General features: G+C 45.4%; 1 protein-coding gene across 1 annotated transcript; it reads right to left on the reverse strand.

Annotated features, from left to right (window-relative positions):
- Window positions 1-3,030: 3,030 nt before the first annotated feature.
- Window positions 3,031-4,788, reverse strand: GPRIN2 (G protein regulated inducer of neurite outgrowth 2). The gene has a single exon (XM_054984258.1). It carries the CDS (start codon window positions 4,786-4,788, stop codon window positions 3,031-3,033), a length of 1,758 nt encoding a protein of 585 aa, XP_054840233.1.
- Between the last annotated feature and the right edge of the window lie 19,740 nt (window positions 4,789-24,528).

Consider the following 24,528-nt stretch of genomic DNA (forward strand, 5'->3'; position numbering starts at 1 on the left):
TTACAGCTGAGTGTTCAAGGTGATGATCAGTTGCTTCTACTAAAAGGTCCTGGGCTGCAACTGTCCTTGGTTTCTCCCCCTGATGGGCCAGTGCCCCTAGCTGCAGTCCCCACTCCCATGATCCAAGTCTCAAATGCTATTTATGCTATCAACACGATAGACAGTGGCATGCAAAAAAGATGGGGAGGGGTGCCTGATTCAGCAGGGGCACGACGCCATTTCCAAGCACCAAGGCTGGAAAATGCAGCCCTCGACAAAAACTGCCATCTACACTTGGGGTTAGACTGTCCATGAGAAACAAAATTAAAACAGTGCACAATTGTCTATTTTGAATCGTCACCTTCTCAGCCCCCCCCCTCCAGAGGGGCTTCTGACCTTCAGGGCTGAAAGAGGTGGATCGTTGATTCTCAGAAAGAGACCCCAGCATGTTGGTTGTGGGCCTCCATTTGGTGGCTCTGCTTCTATATATTCTGTGTCTATTGGTATGTGAAAATGCTGCCAATAGTTTCATTTCTCATTATTAGCAGGGTTTGAGTCCAGTGGCATCTTACAGACCAGCAATATTTTCAAGGTATAAGTTTTCAAGAGTCCCTTCTTCAGATACCATAAGGCTATCACTTTGGCTCTTCCTGAAATAACTTTGGTTCAGTGCCGAAGACTTGTTATTTGATGCCAAAGTGACTTAATTAATGCCATGGAATTCAAATCCCGCTGTTCTACTCCAGACCAACCCAGCTACCTACCTCAAACTGTTTCTTTTTATAACAAACAAAAATGGTTTCAGTTTCTGTATAGGGAGAAATTATTCCAAAATTCAGGATAACCCGGCTTCATTTGAGCCAGAGCTCGACCTTGGTACCTGTCTGTATAGACCAGAGGGCTTCTAAGAAGCAGCAGAGTAAGGTTCTCTGTTTACATCTCCAAGGTTAGGATCTCCAGGTAAACTTAAATCCTACCATCTTCTTCCTCCTCCTCTTTCTTGCTGTAGTACAAATGAGCCAGCGGGATACCTATTTCTGCTCTTCTGGACAGAAATATTTGGCTATAGCACCCTCATTAAATATAGCGTCCTTCATATTTTCTCTGTGCTAGCCTGCAAATCTAACATGGAGTAACCAGAACAAATCAGGGAGTAATTAAGAGTAATCAAGATTAACTATCAAGTTAATGAGCAAAGCAGCTAGCGGATGAATAGAACTGGAAGTTATCTATCTATGGGGAAAGACTGAACCCATTCAGTCAGAGCTTCTTCCCCACCCCACCCCCAAGAAGGCACACCACATTGCAAAATATATTCCACTCACTACCTGGCAATTATCCTAAATCAGAAATATAACATTATTTCTAAACTACCCTCCTTACATTTTGAAGATTCACAAATAAGCCCGCATTTTTTCTGCTTTGAGTCTCAGAAGTTAAAAAGCCAGCTTATGCTATTTTGAACACATAGTTAATATGTTTAGGTTTTCCTTCTCTCAATCCTCTTTTAAAACCCCTTATGCTTTAATCCCTCTCCAAAAGCAATAGGAAAATCCCTAGACACAGAGGGTATATGTTACCAAACTCAATGAGTAACCTAAAGACCAGCAACATACAAAATATGGGAGCATCTGTTTTATTCCCGCCCCACAATTAGCAAATCATCGACCCCATTGTGTTCTAATGTCCTTCCTCATCAATTCCTGCCTGTCTTTTGTCTAGTGGACATTCAAAAGAACAATTACATTGAATGCTAGAAAAAAACAAGTCAATGAATTGCAGAATGATTGGTTAACTTGAGGGTAAAAATTCACAGCATGCCAACCATTCATGGCTCAGTCCAGCACCTCTGGAATCATATTTGTGCCTTGGTTATGCTGTAATCACTAAATTCAAGTACGCAGAATGTCCCTCTTAGCGGCTAAAGAAACAGCAGGAGAAATACTGTCAAGGCTTCTTATTGCACAGGTCTCTTGATTTACAGCAACTTGGTATCATAACTGAATATGCTCTCTAGTGATAAAGGCGTATTTAACATTAGATTAGTTCCTAGATTATTAGACAGCATTTGCAGCAGTGTCAAAAGTGTAAAATGTAATTCATTGCTAGTATTTGAAACTGCACACAGAGTTTTAATAAAGCATAAGTTAGGGGCCAAAAGTTGAAAACGAAAGGATACACAAATCAGCATTCTCTTTCTCTCTTAAAAAACATTACCTATAGCTAGTAAATGTAGAGAGAAGTACAAGGATGAGCCCTAAACAGGCAGCCATTTATAAACTTAAGTATTTGCATGTAGATACAAGAGCAGAGTAATATTACATTTGAAATCCAGAAATTTCTAATTAACTGTGTTTCTTTTATTAGAAAAAAGGTATGTTTACTTCCTCATCTAGACATAACACAAATGTGGAATTGGGACAGAATTCTGGATTGTACTATTTCAAACTGGAGATGGAGGGAATCCGTTTTTTCTTTACGCCTTCCCACAGGCCCCTCCCTTCCCAGGATGGAATAAATTAGCCCTTCAGGGAGAAAGGTTTAGTTCATTCCCTCTCATGGCTGGTTTACTAGATGGAGGGAAGTTTTTATATGATAAATTTTAAAATATGATTTCCTCCCCACCAGGGCTTTTTCTCTGGGGAAAGAGGTGGTGGAACTCAGTGGGTTGCCCTTGGAGAAAATGGTCACATGGCTGGTGGCCCCGCCCCCTGATCTCCAGACAGAGGGGAGCTTAGATTGCCCTCCACTGCGGCGCAGAGGGCAATCTAAACTCCCCTCTGTCTGGAGATCAGGGGGCGGGGCCACCAGCCATGTGACCATTTTCAACAACACCGTTCCACCACGTTTCAGCTGAAAAAAAGCCCTGCTCACCACAAAACTGGACTCAAGGAAAACAGGAAGAATTCTACTGCCACGTTCTGCTCAAAGTTTCCAACTCCGTTTCGCTGAGATTACTCATTCTGTACCAGCATTAAAGAACAGTATTTATTTACAATTCCACAAGCGTATGTGTGTGTAAAAATATGTGCTGCAGTCTTATAGGGAAGCTTATTCCACTGCCGTGTTGGAACCAGCACAACAACTTGGATTTCTCAGGCAATACATCATTGTTCTGAAAGACATTCTCTTTTCATCTTTATCTGGCAGCACATCGTCAGTACTTTTCTTAGAGAGCATCACGGATTCTGACTGCAACTGTTCAATCTGAATTTCAATATGTTTTTGAATGGCCAGACCGAGAACTTCTGGATCAACCTCCGCCCCGTAGACTTCCCACGTCATGCCTTCTTCATCCCATCTCACTTCTCGCACTGGAGACTTTTCTCCTTCTGCCTCAGGTTCCAAATTAACCTCTGGGTACATATGAGGGTGGTCCTCTGCTACAACAGAGGGGCTTGTTGCCACAGACTTACACTCCTTCGTGGGGATGGTTTGTACTTCAGCATCTTTGCATTCAAGAACAGGCTGTAAGCCTCGGATCATGTCATTCATCGAGGTCATAGTCCACATGTCTTTAGTTTTCATGACTACCTCCGTACCATCTTGATGGCTGTTCAACATCACGTAGGTAGTTTTCATTTCTTGTTGGGCCCCGCTTTGTTGGGTGTAAGGCTGCGCATGCAACTCATGTTCCCCACGCATGCTACAGCATCTCAAGATGCGTTTTGCATCCAGACCTGATTCGCTAACAGACGACACCAGTTTAGGAAGTGTCGCCATCCCGGTAGCAGGCAAAGAAGGACAATATCCAGGGCTTACTTGTTCTTTTCCTGATTCACTAACTGAACAGACTAACCTCGGAATGAACTGAAGGGAAGGTATGGGCAAAGAATGACAAAAGCCTGCACTGGTGCCCTCCACTTTCACTGCAGACTCCTGCCTTATATTATAGGGCAGTGCAGTGCTGTTCTGAACGGCCACCAGGCCAGGTGGGTACATGCCAGGGGAAACGTTACTGTACATGAGTCCACCCTGAGGATACGTTGCAGAGTTTGAGAAGTTATCTCCAGGGGCGTGAGATCCAAGGGCAGTTGTGCTCTTTGCTCCAGCATCTGAAAACATCTGATGATGTGAAATGTTGTCAAAGAGGTTAGCAGGCACATATGGGTCCTTAGGCACGCTGGGGATGTGAGCTGCGTGACTGTGGACATCTGAGGCATTTTCAGATGCGCTTGATCCATAGCTTGTTCTTTGAAAAGCCACGTTGCCTGCAGAAGCCCCATAGCTGCTGTTGGAACTCACGGCAGAGTACGTGGCGCTCGTTTCCATGTGGGGAACGGGACTGTGCTGCTTGCAGCTGCACGTCAAGTCCGAATGACTTCTCTGGACAGTGGCTCCCAGTTCTTCCATTGCGCTCCCGTGTTGTGAATTTGCATCATAGGCTGGAGACGCATTCTTAGAGCTCCTTACATGCATTCTAGGGTCCGCTCTTTCCCTAGGCTCTGATGACTTGTCAACGGACAGGTAGTGGTTGGTGCTCTTGGAGCCACTCTGGCCACTGTCGCTTGGAGACAAGCTGCTCACCGTCCTGACAGTGGAGACGATTTCTGAGTGGACTGAGGACCATTCAGAACTCGGGGTGCTTCCGGCATCGCTTGCCCTGGCCCGGGTTTGGCAGGCAGTGCTGCTGAGGCTTTTCCGGAGCTCCTGCTTGCTGCTCTGCCTTCCTTCCGAGTCTGTCCGCCAGGTGCTTGCCAGATTTGAGGAGCTCTTCGAAAGAACGTGGTAGTTGGGACTTGGGGTACCACGGCAGAGAGAGGTCAAGCTTTCCCGGTGGGAATGGGTGTGAAGCTGGTGATTTGCCATGGCAAATGAACAATCTATGGTAGGCAAAGAGAAGATAAACAACTGAAACAATTTCAATTAACAATTCAAAGCAGTTGAAATCAAAGTCTAAAATCAGTTCACGTCCCTGTGATTGTAACTCAAAGCTGCAGTAATCTCCAGTACCCTCAGGCAATTTTAACTAGCAAAAAACTGCCACTTTGGTTGGTTGGATATTCTGTCTGTGCATCCAGCCGGCCGGCCAGCCATGCTTTTATCTATTTACCCATCCATTTATCTGTCTGCCGTCTCATTTGTATTCTGTCCTTCCCCTTGCTGAGTACATTGGGCTGTATCCTGACAACAGTGCTTTGCCCAAAGCAAAGCCACAACCAACGAGGAGCTGCAGCTTCACAGAGCCCCGGCTTCCCTTGCAGAAGGACCTAGACTCAGTCTCTGATTTAAAAGGATCTCCCTAATAGGGCTGTGAAGTCAAAGTAGACAGAACAGGGCAGGACAGAGCAAAGGCTTGACTTGGTGTAAGGCAAACTCATATTTCATGCAATGAGCCTCATGGCTGAATGGAGAAAAATATCCTTTGGATCACGTCTGACTATCTGTAGGTACCATGAACACAGCCTTAAGGCATGTGTGCCAGTTTCCTCTTGCATTCAGTTGCACTAATAGAGCACTCGGTTGCCAATCATTTCATTAATCTGCAGAAGTTTAATTTCCTAGCATGGAGACAGAGAGACAAGACAAGCTTCACTTGCTTGGCATGGGGCTGCTGTTATAAGCAGAGGCGAAGTATCGAAGCTGGCTATCCTACCAAAGCCTGCAAAATCAATTCAGGCAGCCTTTGATACTTGTGACTAGAGATGGGCACGAACTGGAAAAAACTCGAACCATGCGGTTTGTGGTTCATCACATTTCACGAACCACGAACTTTCACGAACCTGCCCCGGTTTGCAAACTGGTTCATTTGGTTCATGAAAACGTCACATCCAGGTCAGAAAATCATCACTTCCAGGTCAGCAGAAGGTCTGCAGGAAGACCATCCCTTGTTGCCTAGGAAACTGATTGATTGGCACCAGGCTGTCTGCAGTGATGAACCAAAAAATGAACCAAACGAACCAGCCTAAAAGTTCGTGGCGGTTCATTAGAAATGGGATCTGATGAACTGTGGTTTGCCAACCACGAACTGGCCTCATTCGTGCTTAATTTTGGTTTGTATTTTGGTTCATGCCCATCTCTACTTGTGACCTCCCAGCTACCTAGCTGGAAAGTCTTGCCCATTGACAGAGTTTGTGTCTCACCTTGGATTGCCAACCTCCAGGTGGGGCCTGGAGTTCTCCTGGAATTACAACTAATCTCCAGGTGACTGAGATCAGTTCCCCTGGAGAAAATGGCAGCTTCGAATGGTGGGCTCTATGGCATCACATCCCTACTGAAATCCCTCTCCTCCCTAAACTATGTCTCCCCTAGACTCCCCCCCCCCAAATTTCCAGGAATTCCCCAATCTAGAGTTGGCAACCTTAGCCTCCCCCACCCCACAGCACAGGGCCCTTTGCTCCATTCTCTCCCTCCACAACCCCTTCCCACTTGACCATCCATTCCCTTCTCAACCAATAGGTACAAGTGCACCAGGCTTCAGACAATGCCAGTCGCTCTCAGATTTTAGGAAAGAGATGGATGGACATGCCCTATTGGCAGAATTCCTGAGCAGCCACCTGTACGTCTGACCAGCTCACTGGTTCTACTCACTGAGTATTGCTATAGACAACAACTGTGTAGACCAGAGTTACTGGCCCAGATATACACACCAAAGGCACAAATCCCCTTGCTTCTTGAAACAAAATCCACCAAACCTTATTTTTTCTGTATTAATCATATTGCAAAAGTTGTTGTGAAGTACAAAACAAATTTTCTCAACCTACATTTTTAAAGAGTCTTGAGCACAACCAAGATTAAGTCTTTGGATCTCCGTTAGTTTAGGTTTCACACTAACAGGTCACTCTTGGTCACTTCACGAGACAGATGTCTCCTTACTCTTCATCCTCAGCCCTACTAGCCATCTCAAAAGCACCCCTTATGCCACACCTCCCTTTTGGCTCTTCTCCATCTCCAACATGCCACCAATCCTGAGATTGGCACGGGGGAAGATACCGCAGTAAATTCCAGTACTGGGATTCAGGATCAGCCCCAATGATACGAAACAAGTTTCCCCATGCCAAAGTTAATCTCGTCTTTACTCATGTTGTTTTCCTGTCAAAATTTGTTCTAAAGAAACTCGCAAGAATAATTTTAAAAACTTTGCTAAATTCACCCTTCAGAGCAGCCTCGGGGAGTGGTGCTCTCCTTTGGTGATGGATCCATTCACAAAAGAGGGTATGTGGCTGTTTCCTGCTCATCTTTTGATGTCTCATCTCTGGAAACTGGAGGGAGCTCTCAGCTGAGCTGAATTCAAGTGCAACAGAGGGACCTTTAATGTGGCTTTTATGTTTGGAATGTGGTGGAATGGAGTTCTTGAACCTCTTGAAAATGGTCACATGGCTGGTGGCCCTGCCCCCTGATCTCCAGACAGAGGGGAGTTTAGATTGCCCTCCGTGCTGCTCAGCGGTGTGGAGGGCAATCTCTACTTCCTCTGTCTGGAGATCAGGGGCGGGGCCACTGGCTATGTGACCATTTTCACAAAGGGCAATTTAAACTTTAAAAAACTCCCCACCCCCGTTCCAGCTGACCCAAAGTGACATCATTGTGCAGTCCTGGGAGCGTGCATGCACTGTGCATGCACACATGTGGTACCAGGGGCACCACCTCCCGCCAGGAGTTGCCCCCTGTGCTGGCAACCCACTGAGTTCCACCACCTCTTTTCCCAGAAAAAAATCCCTGAATACAAACACAAATAAAACATGCCATTTGAGGTAGATGTGTTAAGACGTATAGAATTATTAAGCAAGCAAGAGGGAGGCTTAGGACAGAAATGGAATTAACATCCACTCTTTGTGGCTTAGCTTCTGAAGGCGATCTGGAATGCTTTTGCTAATTCCACTGAACTGCTTTACTTGACTCTGTGTGTGTGTGTGTGTTTTCTCTATGAGCTATGATGAAAGCAGAGACCTATTTAATATACTAGTAAATTTGGCACCTGGATATTGTTATATTTTCCACTGAGATAGCTGACACCAATGTGGCTGCAAGTTATAGGAGATAAAATATTGAGAAACGGCAAATCACGTGCATGGCTTTAATTGCAGTGTAGGAACAGGAAATAAAACAATTAAATTCATAAAAATTTATAACATGATGAAGATTTGAAAGCCGATTTTCAGAGTCTGTGACATTATGTATTATCATGAACAGAGAGCTTTGAGAGCCCAATATGAACACCGGTATAACTTTTTTTTACAGTGAAACCATTTCTTTAAAGAATTGAAAATGTTTTCTCTGTGATTGACCCTTCTAATAAAAACCCGATTAGTCTGTCTCACATATTTATTTAGAACACTTTTATGCCACCTCTCCAGAAACCTGCCTGAGGTAGCTTACAAAATAGCAATAATAAACACAAAACATGAAAAGATATTAATTAAAATCCAGCATTAAAAAAGCACCAGCCCAGCTTAGAAATAAATGTAAGATAAACAAACAACAGCTTAAAATAACAATTTCCAAGCTAAAATAGTGTTAAGAAATAAACTCCTTTTTAATATCTCTCACTTTTTCTACTCCAAAAACAGTTCTTTCAATTAATTTCAGGTGCTATTTACTTCCATGCCCACCCATATCTTATCAAGTGTAGAGATGGGCACAAACAGCAATACGAACAAAAAAAAAGCCACAAACAGCCCAATCAGCCGCAAACAAGCTGTTCTTGAGGCCCCATTCTAAACAAACAGATGGTCATTGCAAGCCTCGTTCGTTGCTGTTCGTCAAGCCAGACAGTCTGGCACCTGCAATCAATTCCCTTGGCAACTTAGGCAGGGATTGTCTGAACTCTGTCTGAACTCTTGCTGTTGCCCTGGAAACCCCAATCTAAGCCCAATTTAGCTCGATAGGCAGGTCTTCCTTTCAAGTGTGGAGCTCCAAATTTGTTACAACAAGGGAGCAAAGAGCAGGGGGGAGGGTGGCTCCCAGCTCTGGCTTTGCAGACAGTGAAGAGAGAGAGAGACAGTTGCTGTTGGCATTTTGATAGAGCGAGTGCATTGGAGCTTGAATTTTCTTTGTGTGTGGTGGGATAGGGATCTACCCCTGCAAGTTCCAGGGCTGCTGCCAGGCTCTGGGTCAAGCTATTATTTATTATTGGTACCTTTCCTGCTGCCTGCTCAGGTTAGTTTTCTGGGAGTGGTGCGGTAGGGATCTACCCCTTCAAGTTCCAGGGCTGCTGCCAGGCTCTGGAGCCAAGCTATTATTTATTATTGGTACCTTTCCTGGTGCCTGCTCAGGTCAGGTTTCTGGGAGTGATGCAGTAGGGATCTTGACTTGGATGATGGCTGGAGGAGAGCCTGCTGGCCCCCACGAACAGCCAACCACTAACATGTTCATGAACAGGGCCATGTTCGTGAGTCCCTGTTCGTGGATGACAACGAACATCATGTTTGGTTTTTTTTTTCTGTTCGTGCCCATCTCTAATAATAATAATAATAATAATAATAATAACATTCGATTTATATACCGCCCTTCAGGACAACTTAATGCCCACTCAGAGCGGTTTACAAAGTGTTATTATTACCCCACAACAATCACCCTGTGAGGTGGGTGGGGCTGAGAGAGCTCCAGAGAACTGTAACTAGCCCAAGGTCACCCAGCTGGCTTCAAGTGGAGGAGTGGGGAATCAAACCCGGCTCTCCAGATTAGAGTCCCGTGCTCTTAACCACTACACCAAACTGGCAGATTGCGCAAAAACCGCGGAAGATTGCGTTTTCTCGCACGAGATTTGCGCGACGTCACGTGACGTTTTCTCTCGCGCGAGAAAACGCAATCTTCCGCAGTTCTCTCGCGCGAGAAAACGCAATCTTCCGCAGTTCTCTCGCGCGAGAAAATGCAATCTTCCGCAGTTTTTGCCCGATCTTCCAGGTTGTTACGAGCAGTGGGGAGCCGTGTGGAAACGGCCAGGGAATTTTTGCAGGGGAGAGATTCTAACCCTTCCCTCTTTGATTATTCATACCGCTCTCCGACCAGCCCACCTTCAGCCTCTTCCCCTCTTAGCACCCTCAACTCACCACTTTACTTTCTGTTCCCCATCACAGTTTCTGCATATTGGGCACCACAGCAGCTTTTTAGTAAAGGATTAACTCGAGTGTCCAGTTGTTGGTGCTGTAACTCACAAGACGTGTATCTTAAACATATGCTTTGGACATATCCAGTTATTCAGTCTTTTGGGGCGGAAATCATTACTCATATTACTTTTGTATTAGAATACTCATTTATTTTTGAAGATGTTTATTTACTTTTAAACTATTTGCTTGTCTCCTGGAGCCTAACCAATGGTCAGTACAAATGGACCTTCTGTGCCCTTACAGTTTTTAAAAGCTTTATACTACAGCAATGGAAAGATTCATCCTGTAATTCATTGGACCTTATACCATTATAACCTTGCCAACATCTGAATGTGTCACATATAGATGACAGTTGTGTAAGGACTTATTTTTAGATATTTGGAGACCTTTTAAAGAAGCCTATGAATAGGTTTGCCACCACTGTTTTTGTTGTTGTTTTGCTTTGTATGAATAAATAAGAAATAAAATTTTAAAAAGCTTATGCTAGAATAAAAAAAGTGTTTGTCTTTAAGTGAGGTAAGACCCTGTTGATGTGAGGAGATTTTAGAGGGTTCAGAAGTGGTAATGTTCAAGTCTGTTCAGCAGCAACTGCTATAGGAAGACGTCTTGCTCTCACAGAGGCTAACCAGCAGGTGACCAAATGATCGGAAGGTGAGGGGGACATTTGTATGAGCTCTAGAAACTCTGAGGAAGGAAAGGGGCTCCCTCCTGTGACCCTTCAGAGCAGCCAGCATTGGCTAAGGTCTGTCCTAGACAGGCAGTGGAAGGAGGGGCGTGAATTCTTAGGTGGAAGAGTGAGGAGCTGCTGGTGAGGAGATCACATTTTTAATGCATCTCCAGGGAATAATTCTCTACAAATAAAAGTTAAATGCATCATGGAGAAAGGTCCTTGGCATCTCGTGCCAGATTTCCACTTATATGTAGGGGAGCATGAAACATGCAACCCCACTCTTGCACCCCGAAGTGGTACAATCTCCAGTATCTGCTCAACACACCACTGCCTCATCCTGCTGCTACATGCCCAGAACAGGGTCTAATTGTCAGCTTCACCTGTATTCTCAGGGCACAGAAAGAAACCACCAGTGCTGCCTCCCAGCAAACTCTCCTCATCTAGGGTTAGGGCTGCCAGGCCCCCCTGTCCTGATGGGAGGTAGGAAATGTGGCACCTACCTGCCTCTGTGTCCAGGAAGTGACGTTATTGCGCGGGCCACGGCCACCTCTGGGAGCGCTCCTGCACTCCACAGGGGGGCTGAATTGGGCATGAATCAGACCAGATTTGGGCTAGATTTGGTGATATTGGCCCGGATCAGGCCCAAATCGGCCTGGATCAGGCCACTGTGGAACACAGGAGCACTCCCACACTCTACAGCAGCCCGATCCAGGCTGATTCGGGCTCAAATCAGCTCAGATCAGGCCCGAATTGGCCTGGAACAGGCCACTATGGAGCCACACTCTGCAGTAGCCCAACCAGGCCCAAATCGGCACAGATCAGGCTGGAATTGGCCCGGATCAGGCCCAAATTGGCCTGGAATGGGCCACTGTGGAGCGTGCAAGCACTCGTGTGCTCTGCAGTGGTCTAATCCAGACCACCCAGAATCCCGCCCCCAGTAGGCCTCTGCCTCCCCTGCTGACCAGTTAAGCGGGGGTGGAGGGTGGGCGCGGGGGATTGGCAACCCTATCTAGGGTTGGCAACTGCTGGGGAGGTCATCCTGTCCCTTTAACGGACGCCCTTAATGGGCTGTTATTTAACAGATAATATCATTTACCTCCATATAGGCTGGTCAAGCCTCCCACTATTGTAGGGGGCCTTCTGTCCCAGATCCTGCTGCTCCCACTGCAGCTTAGTGGAGCAGTGCGGGCAGAAATGGGCATTGTGCCTATACTGCAATGTCATTTCTGGTGCAAACCTGGAAGTGATGTTATTGCATCAGGGCAATGTACTAAGATTCCTGGATGAATCCCAAAACACTGACATCTCTTCCAGGTTTATGCCAGCAGTGCCATCGCAGTGTTGGCACAACATTGGTCATCAGGAACCAAACACACAAGCTTCCAGTCCATACATAAATCTGCACTGACAGTGGCCGAATCCACACTTCCTTTTGTTTCCACGCCTTTTTCGCAACCGCGGCGCTGTTCAAGCAGATACTCACACGCTTTCCCATTCCGCGTGTTTCCTGCCATCACCGCGCCACAATTGCACCTCCTTTCCATACCACATGATAATGGCGGAAATCTGGTTTTGCCCAGCCGTTTTTTTTTTTAAAGGGCTTTCATAGCGCATTTGCACAATAAAGAAAGGTCGGTATACCACAAAACCTACTTTAGTGAGCAGCAGTTTGCACGGGAAAAGAAACAGATGGTGGTCCTTTATCTTACCATCAGTTACTTTCCGCTCTCGGCTTTGAATGGAACCTGGTTCCCCCCTATAAGTACGCTGGCTTTTCCCTGGCTCTGCCTACATAAGAGTCGGAATATCGGTATAGCGCAAAATTAACTTTTTTTTTTTTTTAAAAAGGGAAGTGACGTGCACCGTCAACGCTGATGACGGAGGAGGGAACCGCCCACTAAATGCTTTGCTCAGTGGCGTGTGGAGAACTGATTGCGCCACGAAGATGCACTGGGAGGGTGAATGTGATGATGCACAGCATGGTAGCAGAATGAACCCAACTGCTATGACTGCGCAAGATAGGGTGAGTGCATGTGGATTTGGCCAGCATGTCAGAAAATACATTGTTTTAATGCTCTGGTGGGGAAAACAGTCAGCCAAAGTCTGTCCTGTGTTTTGGAACCTTTACAGCAAACCCAGGGACTGCTCCCCTGTTCCTTCCCAACCGTATTTAAAACACAGTCAGACCTCTTTCAGCAGCAGTTCTTGCATGTATTAACAAAGGATTTAAAGGAGGCAAGTCTGTGAGGAAGTGACGGGTGGCAGGGAGCTCTGCTGTTGTGCCAAGGCAGCCCACGTGTCTTCTTTTATACCCACAAGGACAGTGTGATTTTAATTGACTTATTAGATTGACTCCAGTGGAAGACTGCTATATCTAGGTTCTTATCTCTGTGTAAGCTCTTTAGACACACATTGCTTGAGAAGGGCAGGAAAGCCTGTAATGGACTGTTTCCACACGGCTCCCCGCTGCTTGTAACAACCTGGAAGATCATGCAAAAAACGTGGAAGATCACATTTTCTCGCGTGAGATTTGCGCGACATGACATCGCGCAAATCTCACGTGAGAAAACGCGATCTTCCGCGGTTTTTGCGTGATCTTCCGGGTTGTTACGAGCAGCGGGGAGCCGTGTGGAAACGGCCGTGGTCCAGTCTGCACTTCTGAGAGGCAACTAGGGCTCTGGCAGAAGGCCTGGAAGCTGAGATGCCGTGCAGTCCCCCCTCCAAACCAGCCATTTCCTCCAGGGGAATTGATCCCTGTAGTCCGGAGATCAGTTGAAATTCCTGGAGATCTCCAGGTCCTACCTGGAGGTTGGCAATCCTAAATGCCAGTAGCACAAGAGCTGCTTCTCATAGATTGTCTCGATCCTGTTCAGTACTTCGACCGAATAAGACCATGGGAAATGAGGAAGGAGAAAACACAAGCACGAACCAACGTACTGTTTATTGTTACTGATGTCACAGGCACTAGCCATTAGGTGTTCATGGGACCTTCTGGAATAGATTTCTAACAACAATTAGAATTACATCATACACCCTATCTGGAGGCGGAGTGAAGGATTACATTTTCCCATTAACAAAGTGAACAGATGGTGCTAAGAAAATGCAATATCCCAAAACCAGAAATGTGTCTTGTGAAAACAGAGCAATAACTATGCATCGGTCGTATATAGAGTTACCAGCCTCCAGGTGGTAGCTGGAGATCTTCTGGAATTACAACTGATCTCTGGGTGACAGAAATCAGTTCCCCTGGAGAAAATGGCTGCTATGAAGGGTGAACTCTATGCCAGTGTACCCAGCTGAGGCCCCTCCCCTCCCCAAACCACACCCTCTCAAGGCTCCACCCCCAGAATCTCCAGGAATTTCCCAACCTGGACCTGTCAACCCTAGTTGTATAAAAAGAAAGAAATGACTGTATGAGGGGCTGGCCCCATCACAGGCATAGCCTGTACACTGCTTCAGAGTACTACACTATAAAGAGAAATAGTCATTTTCATTGTTAGCTACTGCTAAACTAATAATAGCAGCTACTTGGAGTCAGAAAAATATGCCCATGATTGCTAATTGGAAAAAAATATATACTGATCAAATAGCTCAAAGGAAAATCAAAATTACAAATTCCACCTATTAGAGCAATGGTTCCCAGTTCTGGAATATCTAACCAAAGAAGAAAATATGTTTAAAAATACAGCTTTATTTTTCTACAGCATACCTGTGACAATTGCTTAACAATTTGATAAATTTATCTATGATAACGTTATTTTAAGGCCAAAGAGAAAGAGAAAATAGGACTTAGAGATACGAAGTTTGTCAGTTTGTTTGTTATTGTTCGTTGTTAGTGTAAAAATTAAGGTTCGTCTGTTATTGTTATACCAGAAATTTTTTCATGATGTTTAGTGAACTTTCTTATTGCTCTTTGTTTAAAAAATTGAATAAAATATAATTTAAAAAAGAAGAAAGAAATAGCCTACAACCTCCTTTCAAAGACAACACCCTACCCTATCCTGGCCATGCACTTGTGAGTTGGAATATGTGTTGAGTAATTTCAAAGGCAAGGGTCCACCCGCACGTTTGAAGAGGTGGGCGTGTTTGTCTGCAGACCTCCACAGAGCCTCAGATCGTCTGCTCTGCCAGTCCCAGGCCGATTCCAGACGGCCCTCTGCCTCCTGAAACGTCGCGCGTCGTCGCGCGGAAAACGCGAAATATCGCATGTTCTCGTGCGAGTTTTGCGCGGCCTCGCGCAAAACTCGCGCGAGAAAACGCGATATTTCGTGTTTTCCGCGCGACGACGCGCGACGACGTGCAACGTTTCGGGAGGCAGAGGGCCGTCTGGAATCGGCCCCAGTCACCTGTTTGAGGAGCAGGAAGACGAACTCTGGAAACCCCTCCTACTGACCTGGTCAGGGAAGGGAAGGAATTTGTTTGTTTGGACATTCGGTGAGGGGTCTCAGAAAGGCTCACGTCATTCTCCTCTCCACCACTTTATCCTTGTCGCTTACAATACCCCTGTGAATTCTATGAGGGAATGGTCCGAGACCACCCAGTGAGCCCGTTCCCCCCGCCCCACCCTGCTTCATTCGTTTTTGCAAAAACTGGTAGGATTGCCAACTCCACATTGAAAAATTCCTGGAGATTTGAGGGGGGAAGCCTGGGAAGGGCCGAGCTGGGGGGGGGGTGTGACTTTAGCAGGGTATAATGCCATAGAGCCCACCCTCCAAAGCAGCCATTTTCTTCAGGGGAGCTGGTATCTGGCATTGGGAGAAACGTTGTAATTCCAGGAGGGTTCTCCAGGCCCCAGATGGGGGTAGGCAACCCTGAAAATTGGAGATCCTTGCAGGACTGTTTTTTCAGAACACATTAATAAGGATTGGGTTGGGGGGGTCTTCAGGTAAACCAAGCCCACCCACCCCATTCTGTAAAATTCTTTGAACTTTTCACATTCATCATAATGAAATCTGGAAGGTGCAACCGATAGACACATACCGGCGTTTTTTTACATCAGTGATTATTATCCATCTGTAGGACTCTCCAAAGGAGAGCAGACAAAATGGCCTCAACGTCAGGGCCTGAAATGTTTCCCCTCCGCCCTTTAAATCACCCAGCCTGGTCAAGAGTTCGGGAGAACTCAAAAGCCTGCACACTGTTTTCTGTCATCTTGGTTGGTCTTCATGAACAGTATTAGGTAGATCTTGTTATTGGATTTTTCTCGGGACAAAAACAACTGCATGGAACTCCCACCACAGCATAAGGAAACCGCCACCACCAGTCTAAGCAAGGTGTCAGATGGTTAATCCTCAGGATTTCACAAGTGTCTCTCAAAAGGATTATCCAAGTCGTGTTGTCACTTTGTAAGGGTAATACATTTTCTCCAATTAAAAAGGACAAGTTTTTTTTGTCTTAAAAATGTCCTTCCTTCTCGATGGTTAATTGCTACTGACCAAAGCATTGCACAATGCTCCCAATGAACACACCAAAGGCAGCATGTGTTTAATGTAGGTTGGTGAGCATATTTGCCCATATCCTGTTCCAAAGCTGTCCCATTGCTTTGGAATGCCTGGACATCACTCAACCCTTCCCTTTCATTCTTTTAAAAACCAGCTTGTTTCTTAACCCCTTTTTTTACTTCTTGTCCTCGCACAGCCTGTCGCTGTAAAGAGTGCTGCCAAGTCTTTTGTTAGGGCTTCCCCCTTCCCTTTCCAGAGCTCCTATAATCTTGAGCAATAACTAATAGCGTAATAAATTAATTTTAAAGGAAAATATGCTGGACAGAAATTTAGCAACTGACAAGGTTATATTTGGACCACTATCTAGCATCACAGATCCAGAGGAGTTAGCCGTCTTGTAGGAGGGCAAGGACTGAGGAGGGGAAATACCGAAAACTTGAGTCGAGCAAACTCTGCAAGCTCTTATCACCGTACTATTGTAATCAAACTCAGTAAGATGACTCTTAATAATAAATAGGGTCTCTGCCTTACCCAGCACAAGAATGTCTCTGGTTGCAAAACCCAACTGTCCTAACCTGGTATCAACAGTCTTCATCCATGCAAAACAGTCAACATCTTCTTTAAGAAAAAACAGCATTCCTTCCGTTTTCTGTGGCAAAGAGAGTCTTTATTCTTAACTTAAAGACACTGAGCCATTCTCTAGCTTCCTGCAACTTTTGGCCTATAAGAGATACTTTTGAACACACTGCGAAGCATCTGTTAACTGAGATCCAAATATCAATATTTTGTAGCTTAATGCAGGCAAGGAGACAATATCGGGCAGGACACTTAACAAAGGTTTTAAAATGCTTCTGTTACTGCCAGGTCCCTTTACCCTCCCGGCTGGAGGGTGGGTACCCGGTACTCACCTTCTCCATGTCCCTCCCATGCCCGTGCAATGATGTCACTTCTGGTGATGGCATTTCTGGGCCACATCATCATGCAGGTGCAGGATTGCGCACACATTTTGCAGTGGGCCTATTTGGGCTTCAAGTGGGCCCAGTTTGGCCTATTTGGGGCCCAAATTGGCCTGCTGCAAAGCACAGGAGCATTCTCGAGGCAATATGATGATGTCACTCCCAGGAAGTGATGTCGTCACACCACCCCGGGAGTGCACCCGGGAGGACCATTCCCACGCCTCACCGCCCCCCCGTCAGCCAGGTGAGTGGTGGTAGAGGGTGGGAGCGGGGGTCACCGCTACCACCAGGGGACTAGTAAGCCTAGTTATAGATCCTGCTTTACTTTCTCCTCCATCTTTCTCCTTTCATTCCTCTCCCCTCAGATCTAAAGGGCCTAGTCTCCTAGCAACCTACTATGGTCTCCCTAATGGGTAGGTAAAGGTAAAGGTAATCCCCTGTGCAAGCACCGAGTCATTACTGACCCATGGGGGGATGTCGCATCACGATATTTTCTCGGCAGACTTTTTTACGGGGTGGTTTGCCATTGCCTTCCTCAGTCATCTACACTTTACCCCCAGGAAACTGGGTACTCATTTTACCGACCTCGGAAGGATGGAAGGCTGAGCCAACCGTGAGCCGGCTATTTGAACCCAGTGGCTTCCTCTGGGATCGAACTCAGGTCATGAGCAGAGCTTCGGCTGCAGTAGTGCAGCTTAGGACTCTGCACCATGGGGCAGAGTGGTAAGTTACAGTACTGCACTAATGGGACACACATCCAAATTTCAACAGTGTATTAACTTGCAAAGCAGCTATTAAAACACAACACGACAGAGCAGCTGTGGAATTATTTTAGAGTTAAATAGCACCTGGGATCTCTCTCCCCCCATGAAAAAGAAGCAAGAGATCGCTTCAACCAGAGGCAAACTTACTCTGGGGGAGACAAGAAAAGTTGGAGGAGAAAACAATTCCCAGATAACAAAGCCCTCTAACTTGTTCAATGTCAACATTTACTGCAGTCCATTTAGAGTGACCTAACTTGCAAATTTTGGAGAAAACCAAGATTTTATATTTGTTGTAATTTGGCTGCAGGTCCCCATCTAGGCAATCATTTGAGACACATCTCAGTAGTCTCTTCAGGCCTATCTTAGTTCAGGGTATAAGATCCAAGTCATCAGCACAGAGCAACAATTGTATTTCTGTCAATGGCAGTCTGGGGGTTGAGTTGCCAGGTCCCCTTACCCTCCTGGTGGGAAGGGGGTACCCAGCACTCACCTTTTGGGTGAGTAAAGCGCGGGAGTTCAGTTGACCCTGGCTGACTCAGTTAAGAGCCAGCAATGCTGCTAGACAAGCAAGTGAATGCAGCTGCAAGCAAGGCCTTCTCCCAACTCCGACTAACCTGGAAAATGGCCCCCTACCTTGAGATGGCTGATCTGGCCTCCTGGATTCACGGCACAGGAACAGTGAGACTAGACTACTGTGATGCACCCTCTGTAGATCTTCCCTCAAAGCTGACTCGGGAGACTCCGGCTGGGGCAGAAGGCTGCAGCTTGTTTACTCTCAGGAGCTAGACGGAGCGTGCGTTATCACTCCCATTCTGCAGTCCCTCCATTGGCTTCCCATCAGTTACCAGGCTCAATTCAAGGACATTCATAGCCCTTCCTGGCCTCCTATCTGTGCAACTGCCTCTCCCCTTACGTTCTGCCACTGCAGCTGCAGTCATCTGAACGGGGCCTTTGGCACGTACCACTCTGCAGTCGGGCAAAATCAACAGCTGCCTGCACACTCTCTCTCTCTCTGTGGTAGCCCCCACCTTATGGAAGGGCCTGCCTGGGGGGGGGTCAGGGAAGCTCCCTCTCTCCTTGTAATGATCTGCCAAGACACTTTTCAAAAGTCTCCAAATGGTTGTAAAGCTTTATTGAAAGAGTCTAGAACAGTGATGGCGAACCTTTTTGAGCCCGAGTACCCAAACTGCAACACAAAACCAACTTATTTATTTCAAAGTGCCAGCACTGCAATTAAACCTGAATACTGAGGTTTTAGTTAAGAAAAAACAACCCATACAGTTGTCCGAACTAATTAACATCTCTCTCTCTCTCTCACTCACTCACTCACTCACTCACTCAAGAGCTACGAATGAAAGTAAAGCAAGTTAAATCAAAGCAGTTTGCCCTTCTTTACACCAGCAGCCCTGCTTGCAAGCACTCTCTCTCTCTCTTACTCACTCACTCAAGAGCCACGACTGAAAGTAAAGCAAGTTAAATCAAAGTAGTTTGCCCTTTAGGCCAGCAGCCCTGCTTGCAAGCACTCTCTCTCTCTCTCTCTCACTCACTCAAGAGCCATGACTAAAAGTAAAGCAAGTTAAATCAAAGCAGCTTACTCTTCTTTAGAAAGCCAGCCCCAGCAGCCTGGCTACTGCCTCCGCTTCCTGCTGCTAAAGAGACAGGCAGCAGGGAGGCAGCCTTGAGGAAAAGGAATCACGTGGGCAGGGCCAAAACCCATGTGATCGCTGCTCAGAGCTACTGGAACGCTGTTCCAGGCGTTCCCCCTCCAAATGAGCCCTGGACCTAGCGATCGGAGACTTGGCTCGTGTGCCCACAGAGAGGGCTCTGCGTGCCAGCTGTGTGCCATAGGTTCGCCATCGCTGGTCTAGTTATCATGATCTTACGATGGATCTCTTACAATGGACATTGTCAGGAATAAAGGACCACAAAGGCATAGATACGTATATCATTTCCAGACTAGTATTTCTCCCCCCTTTTTCTGCTGGGAACTATCTGCACAAGGTCACACAGGCTCCTTCCCCAGTGCTAGGAACCATCTAGTGAAAACAGTCAGTTCACGGGAGAAGCTGCAAGACATGATCATAACACTGGAACCTCCATCCTCTCCCCCCCCCCCACCCGGCATGGGGATGGCAGATGCTAGCATCCTTCCTGACACTCCTGGCTTTCTGAAAACTATGCAAAACTGAATTTTTCAGGGGGGGGGGTTCTACCTAGAATATAGGGCTGCGTCGTAAGAAGTAGCTCAAAGAGATGCCTTGGTAGGGACAGAGACTATTCACTATCTGCCCATACAGACATGCACCTACTAGGGAGTTCCTCGTTGCCAAACATACCATGTAAATTAATTATACTTTGCTTTGGAAAAAATGTCATCTCTATGCTCAGCTTTACGCTCGTTTTTCCAGATCTGCTGCTACCGTATCCTATTGTATCTCTTCCCCTGACTGTCCGTTCATTATTGTACTTTGCTCAGTGAATGTCCTAGCTGATTGTATTGTATTTTCTCCTGCACTGTGTAATCGGCCTTGGATCTTGGTGAGAAAGGCAGACAATTGACGACGATGAAGACATTCATCTCTCAGACTACAGATGTCCATTGAAATAAAAAGATTTGCATCTGCCTTGTAAAGGCGTGACTTGATCTAGTCAAATAGCTCTGACATCTGCATCACAGGACTACTGGGTTATTTCTGCACGAGTGTTTGGCTTGATGGTTGTTGTGGATTTTGGCTGGAGCCTCCACCCAAGCTCCTGCATGACTTCAGCTCCCCATCACCCTCCATTCATAAATTTTTGTGGTTTCCCCTGTTTTCATTTGGTCTTTCTTTAAGAAGTAACTCTTTAGCCTTTCTTTGTTGTGGAATTTAGATGAGCTAGTATAACATTATTGCACTTTAGAGACCTAGCAACTGGTAATGTGGATGGGGCAAGGAAAATGGCTCCAATGCACGTGGAAGCTTCAAAAAATACACCTTCTTGTCCACACAGCATCCAAGAGAGTTTGGACTGCAACCTTTCCACTGCGATCATATCAAACCAGATTTTCGAGATATCACAGCAAAGCATAATAAAAACCAGAAAGTGGACAATTAGGGGGTGATCAATCTTGTGTGGATGCTCCAACCCTTCCCCCCGCCCCCGCCCCCCAAATGAGGATGCTAAACCAGAGCAAAACTTCCATATGGAAGCAAACTATATTTGGAAAAAATAAAAAGATAATGCGTGGCACATTTTTGTTTGATGTCAATATTGATGCAAGTAACATACTTAAAAGGAGGACAGAAAGATTTCACTGGGCCTGGGATTCCATTATCAGGATAATATTTCAGATGGAAACACAGACATTTTCATTCCCAGGTCATGACATTATTATGTATGAGATGGGGTCAGAGAGCAGGGACATGGGAGACATGTTCTATGTGGCCCTGAGGATAGGAATGGGACAGAGCAATGACAGCTACTCGGGGATATAACAAAACAAAATAAACTTTAATTTTTTCAAGAAGCATTTCGATTTCATAAAAGTAAGTCTCAGTTCTTAAAGTTACTTCCTATAAACTCATTCACACCGATCTCTTCTAAGGCTTCACGCACAGTTAGCCTCTTTCTCTAGGCTCTATATTTCTCTCACAGAAATGCTTAAAACTCCTCAGGCTGCACACAGCTGGCCTCCCTTTCCCTGACTGAGTGTCCTTTCACAGACATGCTCAGTTCAGGTTCCACACTGGTTATATTTCTCTCATAAATACTTCAACATACTCAGGCAGCACACAGCCAGCCTGCTTTCTTCTGACTACTGTTCCAAGCCCAGAGACACAAAGATGACACCCTGGGATGTATTAAAACAATGGAGTGAAAAGCTAAAGCTTATTTCTCCCTCCAAACCTTTCTCGCTGAGATCCATGGTGGATTACACACTACAAGTGAAAACAACGCAATCAATGCCTAGGCTTTTCAATAATCAGGACATTCACATCAAAAATACAATATTATCAGCTTTTGGGATGTTCAATGTAAAACAGAATACAATAGGGTATGGTAGTCATAAATTTGAAAAGTAGCATAAAGCTGAAACACATAGATGAAACTTCTCTGATTTAAAGCATGAATTTCCCAAACTGCAAACAATAACAGGAAGAAACACTGATTCAGACACCTTGACTCACCCATGTTACATCTGTCCTAACAAACTTGTTTATGCATATAAATAGCCTTGACGAGAAGATCCCTGGAGGTTGGGAGACAAGCACTACTGAAGCAAGATTTTTTAAAAAGAGGGTAAGAACCTAGTATGACAGGAGGCCAATAGAATACGCTAGGTATTGTTTCAAAACTATACAAGTGCTTCCTTCTTAGTCAAGCAGCAAATGGGTCATTTTTTCAGGAGAAGAAGGGAATTCCAGATACGGAGAAGGGATGGTTGACCATTGCTTTATTAGTAAATACAAGCAGAAGAATCAGAAGAAGGGAGAACAGTTGGGAAATCCCACAACATCCTTCCAAATCTCTCCTTCAGGATTCTTTGGGCTCTCAGCGCATATATCCAGGAAGCCTCCTATGTAGGTGTAAACCTCTGCGGTCAGCAACATTGGATGGTTTTCATCAGGGCTTTTTTTCTGGGAAAAGGTGGTGGAACTCAGTGGTGGAACTCAAGACTGCACAATGACATCACTTTGGGTCAGCTGGAACAAGGGGGGAATTTTAAAAAGTTTAAATCGCCCTCATCGAAAATGGTCACATGGCCGGTGGCCCCGCCCCCTGATCTCCAGACAGAGGGGAGTTGAGATTGCCCTCCACGCCGGTGGCGTGGAGGGCAATCTCAACTCCCCTCTGTCTGGAGATCAGGGGGCGGGGCCACCGGCCATGTGACCATTTTTAAGAGGTGCCGGAACTCCGTTCCACCATGTTCCCGCTGAAAAAAAGCCCTGGTTTTCATCATCTGCACAGAAGCCAGCCACTGGATATATTAATACTAAGTGAGACGAAGCAAGAGGTGATGGCTGAGGGAATCCCTGGGTCCCTGGAATCACGTGTCGCCGGAAAAGTTGGAGGCAGAAGGAAAAGCACAAGCTGCAATAAGAGATGAGCTTGCTCCGTGAAGGAAGCCGCAGCTTCCACTTTGCAATATCTGAGCAAGGCTGTTATGGACAGCACATTTTGGAGGTCATGAATTCATAGGGTTGCCATAAGTAGGAAGCAACTTGACGGCATGTAACACACACACACACACCATCGAGTTGAGTAGAGGACTTTTTGAGAGGGACAGAAAAATGGCGCACAAGGTTGAGTGGAGCTAAATCCTGCTCCCACCCCTGTTATCTTACTGCACTTCATCATTTGAAGCATTTTCCCCCCAGCTTGACTCCAGTTTCCCAGCAACAGAAGGTTTTCTGTCTCCACTCACATTCTGAATTTTCTATATGAATGAGAACCTTCTGTTGCTATGTTAGACATGGATAAACAGAAGCAATCACACACACACACACGCACTCTGACCATAACTGACCAAAGAAATATTGCTTTGTAGGAGCTTTTGGTAAAATTAACTTGAGATACTCGAAGTTTTGGAACAGAAATGTTGATAGAAGGTTGTTTATTGTCTGGGAAGGAAGCCTTTGTGTAGAGGTTCACCCCCAAAAAGAAGCTCCCTTGGGTACAATGCGCAAGCAGAGGAGGACAACCAAGAGGTATTGTATAATGAAATACAGTAATGTGAAATCTTAGGAAAATATTTTTGTATTTTTTATCAAAAGGTGCAAAAGTGCAAGTGCTATAAATAAATATATACAATAAATATATATTTATTTATATTTATTTATTGTATATATATATATATATATACAATAAATAGATTTACATACAAAAGATATACACCCGGTCTAGAGTATTCATAGTCACTCTCGTATAAGGCATAGGATGATATACAGCCGCAAAAGTCCATTCCAGTTTGCCAATAGCCTGAATAATCTACTTTACTACTTGCAGGTGCACAGAAACTCCAACATGAAGATCAAAGACGTCAGCACTGATTGGTAAGTATTCACAGGCAATTAATAATAGTCGTTTCTTCTTTCTTTTACAGGTGGCTTGTCTCCTATCTTCTGTATGTTTTTTGTATGTGAATCTATTTATTGTCTATATTTATTAATAGCACTTGCACTTCTGCACCTTTTGATAAAAAATACAAAAATATTTTCATAAGATTTCACATTACTATATTTCATTATACTTTACCTCTCGGTCTGTGTAGAGGTTGGCAATTTGAGTTTCCAAACAGAGTTCTCGCTCGGCATTTCCCACCAAACTGCAGCAGTTAGGAGGGGAGATTTCTGCATGATATCATTTTGCATTGACCCCTTCTGGGTTTTCCCCGGCTTCACTCCATGCATTTCATAATCTGCTTTGGTACAAGAGCGTACTCAAAACGGGCTTGGGATCTCTATAGATGGGAACATGCCTGTTTCTTCACTTCCCTGCACCCATCTAGTAATGTTTCTTCCCTGTTGTGCTCACCATTTCACACACATGCGCATGCACACGCACACTCATGCACACAAACACACACATACCCGGCTGCCAATAATGGGCTTTTTGCTAGGTTTTTGAAAATATGTATGCAGCCACTCTAGAACCTGCTTGAGGTGGCCCACAAATAAAACAATAAAAACC

This window comes from Eublepharis macularius, chromosome 6 (assembly GCF_028583425.1).
Source record: "Eublepharis macularius isolate TG4126 chromosome 6, MPM_Emac_v1.0, whole genome shotgun sequence".
NCBI classification, from domain to species: domain Eukaryota; kingdom Metazoa; phylum Chordata; class Lepidosauria; order Squamata; family Eublepharidae; genus Eublepharis; species Eublepharis macularius.